This window comes from Saccostrea cucullata, unplaced genomic scaffold (genome assembly GCF_032062105.1).
Source record: "Saccostrea cucullata isolate Sc308-1 unplaced genomic scaffold, CSIRO_AGI_Scuc_v1 ctg152, whole genome shotgun sequence".
Lineage (NCBI taxonomy): Eukaryota > Metazoa > Mollusca > Bivalvia > Ostreida > Ostreidae > Saccostrea > Saccostrea cuccullata.
The window spans coordinates 306,251-328,414 of NW_026929180.1; the positions used below are offsets into that span (position 1 = coordinate 306,251).

General features: G+C 33.4%; 3 protein-coding genes across 8 annotated transcripts in view; 1 reads left to right on the forward strand and 2 right to left on the reverse strand.

The window, feature by feature from the left end:
- LOC134280013 (uncharacterized) overlaps positions 1-22,164 on the forward strand; it is a 39,517-nt gene that overhangs the window by 747 nt on the left and 16,606 nt on the right. The window contains exons 2-6 of the mRNA XM_062762442.1: positions 7,112-7,188; positions 7,762-7,990; positions 8,132-8,260; positions 8,355-8,412; positions 8,569-8,699. Coding sequence (XP_062618426.1) covers positions 7,132-7,188; positions 7,762-7,990; positions 8,132-8,260; positions 8,355-8,412; positions 8,569-8,699 — 604 coding nt within the window. The 5' untranslated portion in view covers positions 7,112-7,131. The remainder of the gene's footprint in view (positions 1-7,111; positions 7,189-7,761; positions 7,991-8,131; positions 8,261-8,354; positions 8,413-8,568; positions 8,700-22,164) is intronic.
- On the reverse strand, positions 1,989-6,057 carry LOC134280014 (cell death abnormality protein 1-like). 3 transcript variants are annotated; one of them, XM_062762444.1, is made up of 6 exons: positions 5,975-6,057; positions 5,812-5,867; positions 5,592-5,726; positions 4,363-4,497; positions 2,939-3,073; positions 1,989-2,420 (listed from the first exon to the last, which is right to left on the reverse strand). In XM_062762444.1, the coding sequence occupies exons 1-6, from the start codon at positions 6,043-6,045 to the stop codon at positions 2,047-2,049; spliced, it is 906 nt and encodes a 301-aa protein (XP_062618428.1). In that variant the 5' UTR covers positions 6,046-6,057; the 3' UTR covers positions 1,989-2,046. The 3 variants fall into 3 exon arrangements, with proteins under 3 accessions (XP_062618428.1, XP_062618427.1, XP_062618429.1); XM_062762443.1 differs by having other exon boundaries at positions 5,806-5,867; XM_062762445.1 differs by lacking the exon at positions 5,592-5,726 and having other exon boundaries at positions 5,806-5,867.
- On the reverse strand, positions 15,553-21,529 carry LOC134280010 (uncharacterized). 4 transcript variants are annotated; one of them, XR_009994817.1, is made up of 4 exons: positions 21,324-21,529; positions 20,855-21,128; positions 16,148-17,491; positions 15,553-16,068 (listed from the first exon to the last, which is right to left on the reverse strand). XR_009994817.1 is itself a non-coding variant. In XM_062762432.1 (3 exons), the coding sequence occupies exons 1-3, from the start codon at positions 21,450-21,452 to the stop codon at positions 16,016-16,018; spliced, it is 456 nt and encodes a 151-aa protein (XP_062618416.1). In that variant the 5' UTR covers positions 21,453-21,529; the 3' UTR covers positions 15,553-16,015. The 4 variants fall into 4 exon arrangements, 3 of the variants coding, with proteins under 3 accessions (XP_062618416.1, XP_062618415.1, XP_062618414.1); XM_062762432.1 differs by lacking the exon at positions 16,148-17,491; XM_062762431.1 differs by having other exon boundaries at positions 15,553-17,491.

Genomic DNA, 22,164 nt, shown 5'->3' on the forward strand with positions numbered 1-22,164 from the left:
CGTCAGCACACAAATACACAAAATTCCAAAGTAACACGTGCTCAAACACGTATGGACCTTTCGGAAAAATATGAAAGTGTTGTGAAAAAATACATAAAACAATATAATGATGTTTCATTTATTTATTTATAAGGAAAGCAACTGTCAAAAACGACTTCTATGCTAAAATTCGGTTAAAAACAGCATTAACACCAAACATAATAATTTCACGTGATAGTTTTGTTTGTGTAGTTGTGTATGACGTCATGCGCAAAGAAGTCGAATGGCGAGAAGGCGACCTAATTCAAGTGATGCTTCATTTGTGATAGGACCGTTTAAACGAAGAAAGCATCCTCTTAATGATGATTAACAAATAGGAAAATAATTATTTTACTGATTTCTCGCGTCTCGGGAGTTAGGTCCGCGAAATAAAGTTGTAGAAGGTAGGCAGAGTCGCAACACTAGCCGGTATCGCTGAATTGCCAGTTTTCAATATGGCCTCCGCTCTGACTCTCCCCCGCACAAGTCATAATATAAAAGCGGGGGTTAGAGTCAGAGGAATCTCGGATTATAAAACCTTTGCTGTCCTGCTCAACCCCTGGGACATGATTTGAACAATTTAGAATCTACACAATTCCATGAGGCTTTCATATGAGGTTTCAGCTTTCTTGACACAGTGGTTCTTGAAAAGATTTTAAAAATATGTTCCTTTATATTTCAATGTTAAAACTTAAATTCCCTATCATGGCCTCGCCCTACCCCTGGGGGTTATGATTTGAACAATTTAGAATTTACAATTCCCAAGGATGCTTCCACATAAGTTTCAGCTTATCTAGCCCGTCATTCTTTACAAGAAAATTAAAAAACTTTCCCTATATATTTCCATGCTAAAACCTGCATTCTCTAATGTGGCCTCGCTTTACCGCCGGGGGTGGGGGGCATGATTTGAACAATTTAGAATTTACACTACACTAGGATGGTTCCACATAAGTTTCAGCTACCCTGGCTCTGTGGTTCTTAAGAAGAAGATTTTAAAATATTTCATATGAAATTTAATGTTAAAATTTTATTCCTTATTGTGGCCCCGCCCTAACCCCATGGATTATGATTTGACTAATTTATAATTTACACTACCTCAGGATGTTTCCACATAAATTTCAGTTTTCCTGGCCCCGTTGTTCTTGAGAAGAAGATTTTTAATGACTCAATCCTATTTTTGTCTTTCCTTGATTATTTCCTCTTGGAAGGGAGCTTGACACTTTATTTTAACAATTTAAACTCATCTGCACCCAATGATGCTCTTTACTAAGTTTGGTTAAAATTCATCCAGTGGTTCTTGAGAAGACATTGAAAATGTTAAAACTTTACACAGTTACAGTCTTGCGAACAGACGGACGACGGACATGGGGTGATCAGAAAAGTTCACTTGAGTTTCCACCTCAGTTGAGCTAAAACTATTGTGGATAAACATTTTTCTCTGAATTTGAAAAGTTTGCCCATGCTTTATATAAAATGCTTTTATTTAAAGAAATATAATATTTCATAATCTGCAAGTTACTCCATTTTCCCCTTAATAAGACAGGTAACTGAGTCAATAGATGAATCATGGAATGGAATGCCAATCAACACATTTTTTTATTATTCTTGCCAAATATATATAATTTGTGTTAAAAGTCTTAAGATCTGAAACGTGCACTGATTTACAACAGGATCAACAAGATTCCAGCACCCAAGACCAAGCATATTTTTCAGGGCGAAGCCATTATTTATATAGTTACAAATCGTAGAGGTTATAGAATATTACGAAGTAATTTATTCCGTAAGCTAATTAAGAATTTTCACATACATTTCCACACTCAAACTAGGAAGGCATTTAAGTCTGAAAGCAAAATGATTTGGATGAAGATTCTTCTGAATAAAAAATGAGGATATAAAATTGTATAGAGTCTTGTTTTTTTAATGTAATACAAATTCTACACTTAAACATTAACAAATTTTCTTTTTCAGTCTTATTTAATGACAAGTTCTTATGTATATAATGAAGTGATCATTGCTTTTAATTGAGTCTTAACGTTCGTCCCTGTTTCCCTGAATACTCATACTCGTATTTTCATAGATCTCAAATTCGTAACTTTCTACCGACTTCCCGTTCAAGTCAAAGCTTTGTACACATCTGGCGGAAGTTGTACATGTACCTCGCACTGTATCGCCCGGTGAAGAATGACACGAGCTAAATTCAGAATCAAAGTTACATTCAAATTTCTTCCTTTTGTCAGATCTTATAACTCTTCTCACCATGGTGATTACTACCATCACAACAATTACGACGAAAGTGAAAATAACGGATCCTCCAATAATGATTATTATTTGAAATTTTTCCATATAAGAACGCCCCTCTTCTTGTGAAGTCGCATTCCATACAAGGAGAATTTCTGGGATCTCTGAAAAAGACATTTAAAGAGACACCGTGAGGTACAAATGGAAAATTGACAAATGTAAAATTTTTGCATGACCGGTGTAAGTTTTTTTCAATTCCTTAAAGTATCAGGTTTCAGAAAATTACAGGTATCAGAACCTAAAAATTCTATTTTGATGGAGAAAAATAAAAGTAAAAATAATTTGAGTATGCCCCATAACGAAAATATTGCAAAATACACTGATGCTTCTTCCTTCCTATCTTTTTCTGGTTGTAAATGATTTTGCTAATATGTTTTTTGAATATCTAGAATTTGTAAACTTTCAATGAAGTTCAAAATCCAACCACTCTGCAACCAACCTTATAAATCTATACATTTTTGTTACTTAAAATTCTATCATTGTGAGAATTTGAAGAAAAAAAAAAACTCCCTAAAACCTGTGCGGTAAAAAAATATTCATTTTACTTATATAAATATAACTGATTTTGTTATTTTAAGGAATTTTGACAAAATTTTGTTTATACCCCATGTCCTTAAGATACCTGTGCCTAATTGACATCCCATGATATGATGACAAGCTGTCTCAAAACAATAACACTTGGATTGACATCTTTCTCCGTAGTTAGGAAATCTACAGGGATCTGAACAGGTCAGGCCATAATATCCAGGATTACAATCTAAAGAAATAATATTCGAATATCATTTACATCAAATTTCATACACTAGTAATGGACTAAAAAAATGAAGGGAATTTTAAATTCAAAGATATTGCTAGATTCACATATTCAAATCAAATAGTCATTTACTACATCGTTGTCTTAGTTTTCAAACTGGCATTTCCAACTTTAAATTTATTTCATGCAATTTTAACCCCCATTAACCCCCATTTACGCAGTCATGCATTTTTAACAATTCCATTTTTAGCATACCCCAAAATCACGCATTTTTCACGCAGACGCTCCATATGAGTTAAAAATTCTTGAGAGGGACGTTTAACAATAAACAATCAATCAATACAATTAAAGATGCATTTCATCTTTAATTTAATGCCAATTCCGATTTATTTTATATTTGCTAAAATCTTATAATATAAAGAAAAGTTACAATCATTATTAATTTTAAACATTAGATAAACCTGTAGCGCGCCATAAAAGGCTTGCGGGGAAAAGGTACATGTAACTTCGTATTTCTCGTGAACATTAAATGTATGTTGCGTCACAGTTCAGTAAGTTGTAAATAGTTTAATTGAATTCTAAAAGTTGTCAAAAATGCATTTTATCCCTTACAGCTGTATGGCATAGATTATTTCATGGGCTTTGGCCTTTATGTCATTAGGACAGGTTAGCACCTAAATAAAAGTATGATATTCTGATATATGTGATCTAAAGAATAATTTGAGATAAGATTTTTGGAGGGAACATCCCTTGCTCTAAGGTCGAATTTACATGTAACAAAAAGCCTACGAAAAAAGTAGGAACCTGTTCCAGACAATAATAATCATGTTTACACAGTTTATCCTCATTATCAGCTCAGATTGGTAGATCACCAGGTCTTGTTACCGCACTAATGTTATTGTTGACTTGTGATTCAATTTCACAGGAATTCAGACCTTTTTAGTCTTATATTATTTCCTTACATTACATTACGTTTTCCTACTTACGAAATTGCATTGAGGAACAAGAGAGTTTATTACGCGTAAAAAAAAACCAAATGAAGCCGAATCTTATTTGTGTTATGAATAGATTCCATTTTAAAATGATCGACTTCTTGAAAATAGTTTATTTCCAACAAAAGAAAATTATATGATTTCATTGAATATAAATATGATAGTAAAAATAGTGCAAATACGCATGACATATTTAAATGTCTCGTGAATATATTCTATTTTTAAACTACATACATGTATGAATTAAAAAAAAAACTCCGTAATTATGATTCGCTATTGTTTTAACTTCTGTACACAAACCTGAACTATTTCGACATCCACCGACAAAGTCACAAAATTCCTGGGTGCAGTTGCATTCATGTTGACATCTTTTCCCATAGCTCGGGTATCTGCAGGGATTTTCACATTTTTTGCCGTAAAAACCAATTTTACAAGCTAATGAAAAGAATATATATTTTTCCCAAGTTTGGATTTTACTGAAGCAAATAATGGGTCTTTAAGGTCAGAGACATTGCTAAATACACAAAGGATATACTTTGCATTCAAAATTTAAAAAAATTGCCTTAAGAAGAAAAGAACTTCTCGGAAAAAGTCGCATTTTAAATCAATGATCATTAGTTATTTGTCACAGGGTATATGTCTACGTTTTGAGTCTACTAAAAGTGAAAACAGAGGAGACTAAAGGTTTTTCAAATTGGAATAGTTATATAACAGGTTATTGCATGGCTTTTGGCCTTTAGGTCATTAGGATAGGAGAGCACCTAAGCAAAATTATGATTTTTAAATAGATGTGATCTATGGAATAATTTAGTAAGATTTTGTTGGGAACAGTACTGCTGTAAGTTATAGGATTGACGACACAAAATCCTATAAAAAGAATGAAACCCTGTCTCAGACAACATGGTTCATATTTACGAATAATTTTCGGCTCAAAGTCAGCTCAGATGACAACCGCTCATTTTTTTATTGCTGTGGTTCAATCCTGCAGGACATCGCGCCTTTTCAGATTAACATTCTTTTCTTGCATGACAATTTTTCTTATCAATCAATCTTGAAATGGAAGGTCTTTAGATACATGAGAGTTTATTGTTTATTGTGCATCATAAATTACCGAAATTTTTTTTCTTCAATATTATAAATGTAAGAGGTCCAGACCTGATATAATACTTAAATTGTAGGTCAACTGTTTGAAAATAAAATTCCATGTTTATTGAAAGGTCAGATGTATTCGATTATTAATTCTTTAAAAGCTGTCTGAAATAATATTGAATTTCAGTCAATCAGTGAGTTAGGCGTCAAATAATAATAATAATAATAATAATAAGATACATTATCAACTTCTTGAAAATAATGGTTTTTCTTTAGCAAATTTAGAATCATAAATGAATTGAATGAAAACATGACAGTAAAGATGCACATACATATTTCAGTTTTAAGCAAAATGTCTCATGAATGGTATCTAATTTCTAATAAAAAAAACTCCGTAATTATGATTTGCAATTTTTTTTAACTTCTGTATGTGTACAGACCTGAACTATTTTGACATCCACTGACAAAGTCACAAAATTCCTGGGTGCAGTTGCATTCATGTTGACATCTTTTCCCATAGCTCGGGTATCTGCAGGTATTTTCACAATTGGGACCGGAAAAACCTATTTTACAAGCTAATAAAGAGACTTTTGTACGTATTTATGCTTTTATCTGAAATTTATCAAGCAAATAAAAGTTAAAGTTAAAAAATACCTGTACATGTATTTAAATCATAATTCCAAGAGAGGCCGGGGAGACAGCATTTCATATCGTTACTAAAAAGTTTAAGTAGCAGCATAAATTGTATATAATTAACAGCATAGTGCGTAACATTTATTCTATCATTTAATTATTGTTAGAGACGATGTCAAATTATAATTACCTTGAGCAAGTTGACTCAACAGTTGCTAAAACATTAAATAAAATCACTAGAAAGATTTTTCTGCCGTCCATTTTTGATATAAGGCATTTTGACAAGGAAGAGATATATACTGTAATGTCGCTGCGAAAACCTATTTTTGCCTATTTCCTGCTTTGCATTTTATGGAACCAAAATGTGCTTTAATTAATAATATATGTAGCTATATCTAAAAAAAATACATTCATGTGCCTCTTTCCGTGCCCTTAGTCCAAATAACAATTTTGGAAAGTAAAATTTAATTTAGCAAAAGGAATGTATCCTTTCTGAGGATGAAAAGTCGCACATAAGATGAAACTCAACCATTCATTTCACTTAAAGGTGACTGAAAGTATGCTGAATGTTGACTAAATTTTAGAGTTCTGTTGACTGAAGGGTAAAAGTTCGTCCGATGACATGTTTAAACCCTTTCTTAAACCTAAAAAGCAATTTTGAAAATTTGCAATACAACTTCAAGATTTTTACTTAGATCTTTTGTCTAAGCTAAAAAAACACCTTTTGCTCTCGATCGAAATGCTTGATATAAAACATTGTACACACACGTGTGAAAATTCCATTACTAGAATTGTCTCAATCATTATTTATATCATCATTGCTATAGTTCTACGCCGTTGTACATTTCAAAGACTTTTTTTCAAGTAAATATTAACGAAGGTGTTTTATATTGATGCATACCACTACTATTTCGAAAATAAGATTGTGTTTTAATACTTGTAAAATTCTAAAATGTTTATGCAGCATAACACACTCCTCAATGCAGTTGATAAGATCAACATAAATACTATTGCTGCAACTTAAAAATATTATCGTATATGTTCAAATTATTTGAAAATAAAAATAAACATGTATTTGATTATATCCTTCAAAGTAACTGATAGTAATTAATGACATTTGTATATACATATACGTCTAGTAAATGAATTGTGAGTAATTGACAAACATATCGATGTATTTTAAAGTATTGAATTACATTTGTATGTGATTGGCCCAAAACCTTACCATAATTTTGGTTTAAGCACTTTATATAGAGATATATGAGATAGAATAATTCTCGTTACTCCTAAATATGACTTTTGCTGTGTATCTTTTTTTGGTCTTCAGCTTCGTCATACTTTCAAAACATGAGAAGAGGAAAGGGAAAACACGTGTGCTTACATTTCCTAGTAGTAATCATTCAGGTAAGGACATGTACCCTACAGTGATTTTCTATTGGATATACTTAAAAAAATTTGGTAAAACCTCATAAATTTTTTCAGTATATTTTTGCATCTGACATCAGTAATGAAAAATGCAAACCTAGAAATATACTTTAAAATCTTTAAAAGAGAGAGAGATAGAGAGAATATCAATTTGGTGTTGTTATACGGACTTTTAAACAGCTAAATAACAAATCTTGAATATCTATTTTTACTCTTAGCTTCTCTAAGAACACTCTTGACCATTTTCAGTGAATGAGAAGTCATAAGTTTTTTTTTATTTGTTGTCACCTTCTTGACGTTTAATGCATGAAATATTATGAATTCAAAGTTATCTTTTTTTGTAATTGAATTTTAAGTGTCACACATTATGAATTAGCAATAGGTTACTAGTTTAAAGTCCATTAAACAACAAATTTCTGGAGCAGAGCAAACAGGGATCTCTTTAACATAAGTGGTTGGATCCGGTGCCATGGAGACGTCAGCATCGGTCACATCTGCCATGTGTTCCTTATCATGATCTGAAAATAACGGAGAACTCGTTTATTATTTCAGATCTTTGATACCGTTTTAAGCTGTCCTGCATCAACGCCGACTATAACGTACGTATCTTTTTGTCCGACAAGTCAAGAAGAATGGGAAAAGGCAGCTGAACGGAAGAATTGTGAGAGCATTGCTGCTATTCAGAACTGCACTGATCGGAGTAAATTTCAATATCATTGTTTAATGAATCACTGGAAAAACGCAACACTAGAAGTTTGTGCACCTATTTTCTACTTACAAGGTAAGTCTTTACAAATCTGATATTATGTTTTATATGCCTTTATCATTATATGAATAAATGTAAAGAGATAAACATGGAAGAGTGAAGACAAAGCAAGCTTTTATAGTTAAGATAACACATTAAACATAATGCAATTTTCAGGCTATTGTGCAGAATTTAACATTCAGATGAAACAAGTGGCAGAAATTTACGACGAAGGATTCGAATGTCTGAAGTTTAATGGCACACACAAATGTCCACGAAGATACCCGTCCATCGAGGCATATAAATGTAATGTCAAGTACATTTGTAAGACGTGTATCTACAAATTAAGAACTATCAATACATCACATAATTATATTCATTTAAAACATTTTTTCTTTAGATCAACGATGCTATAGATACAAGAATATATCTACATATATCTGTACGGAAAAATTAAGGTAAACAATTAATCTGACTTAAACTTTTGAAATATAATTGATATACGTACATATGCATGTGTGTTATAGAAGGGGGTGTAAGTAATATCAATTTACTTTATTCCAAAGTCAAATGAGAAAGAGAGAGAGGCATAGAGGTAGTATTTTTATTTACAGTTCAAAAGACATGTACAAAGACAACAGTTGGATAGCACTTGTGTTTATTATCATCGTTTCACTCCTAATTGGAATCCTTGCCTTCGTCGTTGTGATGATGAGAAAAGGAATTTGTAATAAACTCAGCAAAGGTAAACAAAAGTAAAACAATCTAGTTTATATAAAATAAAAAGATGTTGGTTATCAAAATACACTGAAGACAGCGTGGCTAAAATGGTGGAAAATTTGATCATAAACTTCTTCAATAGCTCATGGTCAATGTCCTTCCCTGTCCATAATTTTCCTAACGTATGGGATCTTGACAATTTTTTGTCTTGTTTACTCAATAACTGGACATATCTACATCACATTTCATGAGTAATTTCTTTTACTTTTTGTTTTTTTTATCATTGTTTCTTTACAAAGAGATGGATTAGAAATATTTTTACTTCTACTTTAAATCAAATGGTTCAAATTACTCTAAGTTAGAACAAAACAGTATTATAAGAAAAGTTTAAAATTGTTGACAGTAAAGGAGACACAAGCGAAAGAGGTACAAAATATAAGATTAACATAATTTTATCTCCATCAAAGCCGTAACTAGGCTCAAGTTTTTAGTGAGGCAAGGGTGCTGGGCATTCCTAGTCCTAGACGGGACAAAGATAGTACCTGATGGGCAGACATGGGGGTTTACATGGGGAGGGGATCCTTAGATCCTTAGATCTGGGTATTAGAAAATAAAAGATTTAATCTTAGAAAGTTTTTAAGTTTTAAATTATCGCTTGCATGGCACAGTGGTTAGAGCGTATGCTCTAGAGTCGCACTTACATCGCAGGTTCAAATCCCTCTGCGGGATGTAGAGACCGGTCCTTCGGAGGAGACATAAAAACCGAGATCCTATGTTACAGTAAGTGATGGCACAAAAAACATCTCTCACTGTTCAATCATCTTCGGTGACTCTGAAAGTCCATTACAGATTTAAATCCTTTAGGTCACCTGAGTTAACTGAGGTGACCTATTGCTATCCGTAGTACGTCGTCCGTCGTGCGTCGTTCGTCGTGCGTAAACATTTGAACATTTTCAGCTTCTTCTCTGAAACCGCTGAACCAATTTCAACCAAATTTGTCCCTGTCCCCCTGGGCCGGAGCCTTGGGGGCGGGGCCAAAAACACTAAAATTAGTGCAATATTTAAAAATCTTCTTTACTCTTGGACATCAAGCAGTCAAACTGTTGGTATGATTGTAATCAGCATTTAGTCCTCTACCAAAATTGTGAAATTCATGGCCAAAGGTTTAGGGGTTCTAGTGTTAAGGCGGGGCTATATGCATTATATAGTGAAAATGCATACATTCTTTAAAATTCTTCTTCTCTGCTCATGGGCATTAAATAAACTAACCAAGTGCATAGTAATATTGAATAAGACTGCCTCTACCAAAATTGTGAATAAACATTATATAATGAAAATGCATAAATTCTTTGAAATTCTTCTCCACTCATGGGCATTGAATAAATTTACCAAGTGCATAATTATGTTGAATAAGACTGCCTCTACCAAAATTGGTAAATTCATGGCCATAGGGCCAGGGGTTCTAGGGCTAGGGCGGGGCTATTTACTTATATAGTGAAAATGCATAAATTCTTTAAAATTCTTCTTCTCTGCTCATGGGCATTAAATACACTAACCAAGTGCATAGTAATGTTGAATAAGACTGCCTCTACCAAAATTGGTAAATTCATTGCCCAAGGGTCAGGGGTTTCAGTGCAAGGGCGGGGCTATTTACATTATATCGTGAAAATGCATAAATTCTCTGAAATTCTTCTCTACTCATGGCCATTAAATAAATTTACCAAGTGCATAGTTATGTTGAATAAGACTGCCTCTACCAAAATTGGTAAATTCATGGCCATAGGGCCAGGGGTTCTAGGGCTAGGGCGGGGCTATTTACATTATATCGTGAAAATGCATAAATTCTTTAAAATTCTTCTTCTCTGCTCATGGGCATTAAATCAACTAACCAAGTGCATAGTAATGTTGAATAAGGCTGCCTCTTCCAAAATTTTGAATTTCATGGCCCCAGGGTCAGGGGTTCTAGTGCTAGGGCGGGGCTTTAAACATTATATAATGAAAATGCTTAAATTCTTTGAAATTCCTCTCTACTCATGGGCATTTAATAAATTTACCAAGTGCATAGTTATGTTGAATAAGACTGCCTCTTCCAAAATTGGTAAATTCATGGCCCCAGGGTCAGGGGTTCTAGTGCAAGGGCGAGGTTATTTACATTATATCGTGAAAATGCATAAATTCTTTAAAATTCTTCTTCTCTGCTCATGGGCATTAAATCAACTAACCAAGTGCATAGTAATGTTGAATAAGGCTGCCTCTTTTAAAATTGCGAATTTCATGGCCCCAGGGTCAGGGATTCTAGTGCTAGGGCGGGGCTATATACATAATATCGTGAAAATGCATAAATTCTTTGAAATTCTTCTTCTCTGCTCATGGGCATTAAACAAACTAAACAAGTGCATTGTTATGTTGAATAAGACTGCCTCTACCAAATTTTGAAATTCATGGCCCCAGGGTCAGGGGTTCTAGTGCTAGGGCGGGGCTATATACATTATATAGTGTAAATAAATTATTTCTTTGAAAAACTTCTTTTCTGCGCCTGGGTATTAAACCAATGAACTATGTGCATAGTTATGAGGAGGAAGGATGCCTCTTTGAGATTTGTAAATTTCTGGGCACCTTGGCCAGGGCTTCTTGTGTTAGGTCGGGGCTCTAATGTTTATATAATGGAAATGCGTGAACTCTTTTGAAAATCTTTTCCTTTGCTCTTGGGTATTATGCCAATGAACTAAGTACATATTTATGATGAAGAAAGTTACCTTTTACATAATAGTTAATTTCCGGGTCCCTGGATCAGAGGTAGTTGGAAGAGGGGGGGTACATAGTCTGCAAAATAAATTAATGCTTTGAAATTTGGCATAAATGATACAATTTTCAAAATTTTGAAATATGTAGCCCCAGGGTCCGTGGTTCCTGTAGGATGGGTTGCAGAACTGGTTACAAGTTGAAAATGCATTTTATCTTTCTTACTGTGATCTTCCTCTGGATATTAAGTAGCCAAAGTAAGAATTCTAAGTGTATAATTATGATGAGCAATGGTTCCTCTTTCAAAATTGTGAATTTCATCACCTCAGGTTTAAAACATTAATCAAATTCAATTGTTGGAAAGTTGTTACGAGATACGCAGGTGACCTATAAGGCTTGTGGACCTTTTGTTCAATATTAAACTCTAAAAACTTAGTGTGGCATTTGCCTCACTTGTCTCAATGGCAGGTATGTCAATAGATCAATAAAATTCGGAAAAGAAAAAAAAACTTCATAACTGTTTTCCGAATGGCATATTTAATTTTATGTTTGTGAAAGGATAGGATATATCAAGTTTATTTCACTTAATTCTAACCATAATCTAATAGAAATGTAAAAATACGTTTATCTTCTTTTTTAAACAAGTAATAGACCCTTGTCTAAAAGTATTGCTCAAATCAGGGAATAGTATTCACCTAGTGCATGAAAATCTCTTTATGAAACAGTAAGGCTATAATAGTCGTAATTAAAATTATTCATTTCCAGGAAATATGGATTCAAGTGAGGTTATGTTATGACATTCTAAGGATATAGTGGGGTCACATTGGGGCTGAAAAAAAGATTGATCGCTTTAACCACCACGTTACGAAATCTATGAATATTCGTTGTGTGTACGTTCGATTACAGTAAATGAGCTTATTGATGCTAATTTTTTCCCCCAGAAAATTTGATTTTCATATAGTTTGGGTTCAGTCTCCATTTAAAAAAAACATGAGATATATTTAAAGAAGCTCTAAACACTAACAAAATGTGCTTTTTGAATTTGTAGAAAAATGTATCATATAAACCGGTGCAAATTGAGACTAATTTGTTCATTTTCAACATGCATAAGGTACGTGCCGTAATTCTGCAAAAAATATGTTCAAAGACAATAGACTATGCGTGAACAGAAACACTGTTGTTTACTTACATTGGTAATATTAATTAAAATAATCAAATCAATTGCTTATTCTTTGTTAAATGTAAAATTAAGCATATTTTAGTCTATTACATATTGTGTAATTAACTGTTAATAACATGTTTTCTATCTCACTTCTAAAGGCAGATCACTATAACAGCACGAATATAACCTACAATTAGAACATTTTGAAATGCACTGTTTAGAGCTTCCTTAACATTATTTTTCACAATTTGAATGTAAATGAAGATGGAGACTTTAGTACGAAAGCCCAGAAGGCTCATTCGAGATTCGAGGTTCGAAATACGAAATTCGAGATTCGAAATACGAGATTCGAAATTCGAGATGCGAAATCCGAGTTCCGAGATTCAAGATCCAGATTAACCAATAAAAAGCGGGTTCAACATTTGATTACTCCCCTTTATTATGATTTTACTCTCAAGAAATCGTTTAATATATTTATAACAAATGAGTCATTTGATTTAAATCACAATGCAAGAAAGAGTGTTAAATATATTAGAAGGAAATTTAAATGATTATTTGAATTTTGATCAGCAAGATATACTTCAATTTATATTATGGCTTCTTAAATATTCGTAGGATCGTTTTCCTGATAGAGGAAATACATAAAAATTAAGTATTCAATTACTTATCTTCATACATGGCTTTGATTTCTTGAATTAATAAAAAATTACGAGGGTTGATCCAAAAGTAATGTCACAACTTCGATAAAATTTCTCCTAGTCGACGTAAATTAACAAAATTTTACATGATGGAAGCTATATTTATTTTAAATCAGTCCTGAAAAATTCAAATTAAAATCATTTATACTTTTCAAAATATCGTATTAAACACAAAGTGCGAATATGGTAGTCGCCGCACCTAAATAACGTCATAAAACGGATATGCGCCGTCACACACTTTTAAAAACGCCTTCACATCGTTTTATTAAAAAAAGATTGATATTCACAAAACATTCACATATTTTATTTTCTTTAAGAACAATTGGCACCAGTTGTACACTTTATCTATAATTTAATCCTTCATCAAAATTCTTTGAACAATACCATAAGACATACTTAAAAGTGTCTCATATCACTCAAACTGCCACTAATCTCTTTTACGACAACGTCGACGCCATTGAACGTTTCCACCCGACCTCCTATCTTTCGGTATTTCTGTCCCCAAATGATCATTTATTTACCTTTTACCCGCCCAAAATCTCTGAAACCATCCATGAACAAGTCTCTCGTTAACATCCTTTCCTCTGTGAGTTTTATTTACCATCATAACCGTTTTTACTTGTGATTTCCCGATTTTGAAGGAAAAATACATTACAACTCGTTTCGGTGTTTTATTCCATTTCGACATTTCCTTTCTGCAATACATCAGATATTAATAATACTGTTTATGATGAAAAAAAAAATGCTGTCATTGAATTTTTAACTAAAGATTAGAAAATGTCATAAATTTTGTCTTTAAAAATATTGGACGATTAGACGATTTTTAGATGCTTTTTTAAATGTGTTTGTCTTTTTTCATTCAACAAAATTAACTTTAAAACGTGACGTTTAGTTGTGACGCGGCGACACCCTCTATGTTTAATGTTTTAAACATCCATAAAATGAATTCAATTCAACATTATTAAATGAAATTTTTTATTTTGATTAGATTTATGTTTATGCATCTTTTGGTGCATTATATTTGATACTATGACGCCAAATATTAAAGATATGGACACAGTGACATTACTTTTGGATCAACCCTCGAATATATACATGTACAATACAGGTTGCCGATATGAATTAAAATAAATGCGGCATTTATTTTATCTAATATCAATAGTAGATGAGTCTAAATTAGATGCAGAACTATAGCGTTATGGTTTTAAATTTTAGTCTCTGACTATACCGTTATGACCAAAGACTAAAATATACTCGTGAAACCTTATAACGCTACAGTTCGATTCAGCAGTCAAGTCTCACTGCACAAATGTACCCTTTACAAATGTAATGAAATATATGCCCTTGAATTACTGTGCAGGGTAGAGATGATTCATAATATACTAGTATTTCATATCTAATTATAATCAATACAATATTCTCCCTCAGCAATGATTTGATAAAAAAAATAGTTGACCTACTTAGACCGCAAGTCAACGATAAGACCATGTAATATTCCATATATACGTATTTACTATTTTGTTTAATGAGAAAAATAAAATTATACATGTATTTTTCAAATTGTAATCCAGATTTTATTTTCATTTCGTTTTAATACATAAAACATTTTTTCTTGCAGTATTATTTTAGCAAATGACCCATTTTTAAAAAATGTATTCAACAATTTCTTGATAATAAAAACATAATAAAGGGGAGTAATCAAACGCTGAACCCGCTTTTGATTGGTTAGTTTGAATCTTGAATTTCGAAACTCGAATTTTGAATCTCGAATTTCGAATCTCGTATTTCGAAACTTGAATCTCGAATGAACCTTCTGGGCTTTCGTACTTTAACCATTCAAGTTAAAAATCATTGTAACGGCTTTAATATACCCGTTTCCCACTTAATATGCTGATGACTGTCGACGTCACATTAAAATAAGATTATCAATTAACAAGTAGTTCAATAAAATACTGTAAAATAGCATATTTTAGAGGGGTCAAATTTTCGTGGTTTGAAGAAAATATATTGGTTCATGGGGATTTGATTTCTGAAGAATTGTTCACTAGTAATATATGTGAAAAATTGCATTTCGTTGTGGACATAAATTTCTGGGTCTCTTTATACCTTGAAAATCACGAAAATTAGCCCCCCCCCCCCCCCCAACGAAAATCAGTGATTTCACAGTAAGTGAATCAAATGTATTGATGAGAACATAAATGAAAATAAACTTTTAGGAAAAAAATAAACTTGTACGTGAACATTTAAAATTGAGAAATATAATACGTATATTATTTCGAAATTCCTAATACTAACAATAACTGTTTAATAAAGGTTGATAATCAAAACTTCAAAATTTCCTTATGCAAACACCCCATAAATGTACCTGATAGAAACTGGAAGAATAACACAAATTGTATTGGCGGAACTGTCATGGCTTTATATTAAAAATCAACATTCACATTTAACATGCAACTGGCATGTTCATACAAATCAACATTCACATTTAACATGCAACTGGCATGTTCATAACCTATGCGCCGATCTTACAACTGGTAAGCTTTTGGCAGCATAGCATTCACAAATATCAAACAAACCATATCATAGCTGGGGGACCTGGAGAAAACAGTATCCCTCAGCAAATGGTTACTTGTCAAAATTGCGTAAACACTAACTGTCAGTATTATCACGTTTAAACAGCAAAGTCCATAGCATTCTTCATCAGTATGTAAGCCATGACGATTTCTGAAATTGTCACATTCACACAGCAAAGTCCTTAGCAATCTTCATCAGCATAAAAGCCATTACGATTTCTGAAATTGAAAGAAAACACACCGCAGAAAACGGGAACCAAAATAATTCATGAACTACATTTAAAATATTCAAACCAACCATAAAATTTAAGGGAGGGAAGGGAGGGGATTTTTCCGTCTGCTCAAAAACAAGATGGAAGATGAAAAGACCTGGCGCATGCTCATGAATACTCATGTATTATTAATCGTAGAATCATAATGATAGAACCGTATAATTCCGGAAAACGGGTTACACTTAATAGCTATTTATAATTTCACAATAGAAAGCAATATATACGTCATTCTCAATAACTTTATTTATCTTTTAGGGATAAATCTGATTATTTCGAAATTCCTAATACTAACAATAACTGTTTAATAAAGGTTGATAATCAAAACTTCAAAATTTCCTTATGCAAACACCCCATAAATGTACCTGATAGAAACTGGAAGAATAACACAAATTGTTTTGGCGGAACTGTCATGGCTTTATATTAAAAATCAACATTCACATTTAACATGCAACTGGCATGTTCATACAAATCAACATTCACATTTAACATGCAACTGGCATGTTCATAACCTATGCGCCGATCTTACAACTGGTAAGCTTTTGGCAGCATAGCATTCACAAATATCAAACAAACCATATCATAGCTGGGGGACCTGGAGAAAACAGTATCCCTCAGCAAATGGTTACTTGTCAAAATTGCGCCAATTGGATTTCAATCATAATGAAATCCAACCGCCATCATAGCGGCCGAATTTTGACCACAGTTAACATTCATCATTCACAAATCACATCACATCATAAAGCCACAACAATTCCTATTCCCAAAATTCATGCACAGTCACTTTGATGGATAAACAAAGTTATTACCAGAGCTGAATTGCCTAAGAGCAGCCTGCATTGTTGACAAGAAAATTTGATTACCTAAGGGAGATAAGTGAACTCCATCATTAAGAAAGAGTTTTCTTTGATCAATTCTGATATCAGGATACTTAATTGAAGCACCATTTGACCTTAAAACAAAGCTAGCAATAGAACTATTAATCCTAGATCTTGATTTCTCTGCAGCAACATTTGAAAATGAATGACGCCAATATACCCTGGGCAAAATATGTGACCAAACAATGCAAGTCAAAGGCATAACCAAACGCAACTTGTTGATAACAGTTTTCATAAATTTTTGTTGTCTTCTTAAAGGATTATTATGTTTGGCAATGTCATTACCACCTACATGAATAACAAGAAACCTTGGATGTGGCTTTGTAGAGTATAGGTCCGAAATAACCTCGTTGAATTTGGAAAAACTCAACCCTGGTAATCCCTTCCACAAAACTTTTACCCCTGTCAAAGAAAGGTCTGTGCCAAATTCTGGAGAATTCAATGCAAATTGTTCTGCTCTTTTAATAAGGGATGAACCCACAATCCAGATTGAATCTACAAGATTTAGAAACAATACATGAAGCAATCATAACAGTCTACATAATCATGAAAAACAGCACAAAATTATAACCCAACTCTAATTTTGATACCCAGATGACAACAATATGGTCATGTGTAACCATCTTATTAATAGTATCATTTACATCTAAAATGTAATCAATTCAGGTCTGAGATAAAGCTTGTATGCATCAGATACCCATCTTCCCTTTCTTTGAATTTCATGTTCAGATATGCCAGACAAATACATATGTGTAGCAGCCCCTATTCTAAAAGAGTGTGTTTTGAAAGTGTTTGTTTCAATACCTAAAAATCTTAATGCTTTGTGCAAAACACTTGAAAACTGGTATGTTGATAAGGGTGTACCATTGATATGACAAAATAAAGGGCCATCCTCTTGAGATCTGAATTGCAAGAAAGTTTCCAGTAAACTAAAACACACTGTAGACTCAACTGATTTGCTGATAGTAATAACTAAACCTTTTCCATTCTGATCGGTTTTCGAAAAACGCAACTTCAATTTGATATTTTCATTACTTAACTGTAAATCTGAAAGCTGAAGTACATTTCTTAAACTCTTTTTTGATGCTACAGCTATTTCGCTTATTCTAAAAAGACCAAAAAATGCAGTTGCAAATGTGGACCCAAATAATAAGTGCTCATACTTGGATTTTGTAACCATTGGCAAAACATCCAAAATTTTTAGCAAAAGCTGATATGTTACCGGGCTTCTGATGTCTTTTGAAGGCTTAGATCTTTTTAAACCTGTCAACATTTTTTGCACAATAAATGATTTGACTGGATTGTCTAGGCCATGTACTTGCAAACTGTGACTCAGAGCTGATAAATATACATTAGCCGTAGAATGAGAAAGATTTTTTGATGCTAGAAATGCTACAAAATTTATTATATGATCTACTGGGGGTGGCCAAAATGAAGGCAATTGAAACTGTAATCTGAAGTCATTAAAAACAACTATGGCTTTGTCATATGCAATTTTTGTGTTGTCAGAGAGGCTAGCTTCAATTAAATTATTGACATGTCCTTTAAAAGGTTCCAAAATGGAATAGGTACTTGATAAGGATGGCAATCTGCCCATGGTGCCAGCTTCCTGAATCTGTTCCACTGCAATCGAGAAACTGAATCTGCAATCTCATTTATACAACCTCTTACATGAACTGCTTTAAATTGAATATTAAACTTCAAAGAAAGCAATACTAATTCCCTCATCAAAATCATGACTCGTTTATTCTTAGATGTTTTGCGATTCAAGATTTCAACCAAAGCTATATTGTCAACATGCAATATTAATTTCTTGTTTTGCAATTTGTCTGACCACAGGTAAAATCCTAAAACTATAGGAACAAACTCTAGAAAGGTTATGTCTTTTCTTATATCAACATTCCACTCCTGTGGCAAACAGAGATAGGACCAGGAAGTTCCAAAAACCACACCACAACCTATTGAGCCTGAGCTGTCTGAATAAAATTGCACACTTTTGTCAGATTCCCATTCCAATTCTGGAAAACTTGTAGTACCATTAAAATCATTAAGAAATGTTAACCACATTTGAAGATCACTATGTATTTCTTTGGAAAGCCGTACAAAATGATGTGGCTTAGTAACACCAGACATTAACCCATATAAACGACATGTGAATGCTCTACCTGCTGGCAAGGCCTTAGTAATAAAAGCTAATGAGCCAGCTAAAGACTGAAGCTGCTTTAATGTTATCTTAGATTTCCCCTGAATTTCCAGTATTTCTTTTTGTAAAGATTCTACTTTATCCTTTGGAATGAAAATTGTCTGATTAACTGAGTCTATACCTAAACCTAAGAACACTATGTATGTTGTTGGACCTTCAGTTTTTTCTTCTGAAACAGGAACACCTAACCCATTACAGATATTTTGAAATGAATCCATCAAAATTTTGCAATTGTTTGTACCATGAGCTCCAGCAAATAGAAAGTCATCCAAGTAATGAAGAACATTTTTCAAGTTGGTGTTATACTCTACCACCCATTGTAAAAAACCGGAAAATTTTTCAAATAAAGCACACGATATGGCACAACCCATCGGTAAACATTTGTCTATGTAATATTTATCAAGAAACTTAAAACCAAGAAGACTGAAGTCTTGGGGTCTAATTGGTAACAACCTGAATGCATTAGAAATATCCATTTTCCCTAATTGTGCATTTTTACCTAGTTTTTGAACCATGCTAACAGCTTGATCAAAAGATGAATAATTAACTGAGCAAATTTCAGGATTAATGAAATCGTTAATACTGTTTCCATGAGGAGCAGATAAGTTGGTGATTAACCTCCAACCCCCCTGTTTTTTGGGTAACAGTCCTATTGGGCTGCAATGAAAATTTTTAAATGGTGGGGCATCAAATGGACCCATTATACGACCTAAGTCAATTTCTTTGTTCAGTTTAGCTAATAATTCATCTTTGTGCTCCAAGGCTGAAACCATATTTTTACAAGATACTGAACCCCTGGGACCCTCATAATTCAATGAGAAACCAAATGTAAACCCATGTAAAAGTTGATTTGCCACTGTTTTATCTGGATAATCTTGTAACAAGTTGTTTAAATTGGTAACATTGATTGGCGTAAAACCTAAATCCCAAAGGCATGGATCTTCATTGCTGAAATGGCCTTGAGAATCTAGATTGGGTCACATTAGGATTAATGTTTTGACGACCGACCATGTGCGAAGCCCCTTTTGGTGTATTATGGCTGGTTTGATTACTGTAACATTTGATAGAGGGGTGGTTTTGTCCGCACTTTAGACAAGAGTGTAAATATCTACAATCTTTCTTAAGACATGAACCCTTCAAGTTGAAATCATAACAACGCCTGTGCTGATGCAAAGTAGAAGTGGGCTTGCGTTCAGCGACTGTTGCCTGACCCATGTAAATCAACCATAATTCTGCATCTATGTTTTCCCAACTGATCAAGCTATTTTTGGAGCGCCTAAGCCTAAATTGAATGTCATAATCCCTCCACCCCAAAGTGGTAGACCGTGAAGCCCCTAGCCTTATAGAACTGATATACTTTAAAATGCCTTGAACATGCTGAGGAAACTTTTTTAAATAGATGGCAGCATAAATCAAAAAGGAATCAGTCCATTCTGAAATATTGACAATTTTCCTATCCTTTGATTTGTTCTTGATTTTAATTTCACCATCCTCAAACACAAGCAGTTGCTGAATTTCAGCAGCTGGATCTAAATGCAATAACTTAGCAAGATCTATATACTCATTATTCCAGATTTTTTCTTGTGTTGTCAAGGGTATGTTAGCCCCAAGATCTGCTGTAATACTAACAAGGGGATTAACAGGTATACATGTACCTGGCTGATAAGCAACATTTGTGGTTGCTGGAGCCGTAGATGTCTGTTGCAGCTGAGGCAGTGTGCTATCCATGGAATTGACCTCGGATGAGACTTGTAGGCCACTGGAGTTAGCCGATAAATCTTGGCTACCACTTCCGGCATGCTGGATAAGTGCAGGCTCTCGTGCTGGTTGCGCCGAAGGCCCCGTTGTACTTGCAGGGGGTCTGACATAAGGCGATTTTGTCTTGGATCTCCGCGATGTCCTCGCTCTTAACAATCCAGTGCTCATTTTCTTGCAAATAATTAATAAACCGTCAGAGATTTGTTTACTACTAGTTGTTGATATTTAAATGTGCATTATATTCAATCAAGTATCGGAAATAAAATGCTCTTGTTTTACAATACTATTTTTTGAAAATTAGTCAATAAATTCTAAACAAATTCATTAAATGTGAATTAATATGCTTGCATTAAGCTATTTACATACATAAATTCCTTTGATTAATACAATACAATGTCGATGATACTGGATTTGTATTCTCAGCAATGATTTTTCCGTCTGCTCAAAAACAAGATGGAAGATGAAAAGACCTGGCGCATGCTCATGAATACTCATGTATTATTAATCGTAGAATCATAATGATAAAACCGTATAATTCCGGAAAACGGGTTACACTTAATAGCTATTTATAATTTCACAATAGAAAGCAATATATACGTCATTCTCAATAACTTTATTTATCTTTTAGGGATAAATCTGATTATCTCTGAGCGGGGGATGTGGGAAACATGCCCTCGCCCAGTACGTCCTCTTTCTTTATGTGACAACGATCTACATTTCTGAGTTGCAGTGAAATATATGGAGATAATGAACAGTATCCAAGCTTAAAACTGCATTAAACAATGCAAAATAGGAGCAAAGCAAACACGGACCTCAAAAAACATCAAAGGTGATATCAAATTTCATGGAGGAGTAAGCATCCCTTGCAGACCGGTCACACCCACTGTGTGCTCCTTGTCATGACTGGGAGATAATGGAAAATCTGTTGTCAATTCAGTGTTCCAAAATGGACTAACAATTAGTATGAAAAACGTCAGTCAGTTTTTACAGTCAGTATTGAATATTTTTAATGTCCAAAAGAACCAATTTGAACTACTATATTGGAATCTGAAACTTCATAAGATTCCTTACAAATGAAGAATAAGCATCCCTCGCTTTCAAGTAAATATCCAGATATGAAACAGATGTGTCAGACTTCATGGTATCTTTTATCTCAAGCTCACCTGGAATATATAGTATCGATACAATGACCTTGTCATCAAATACA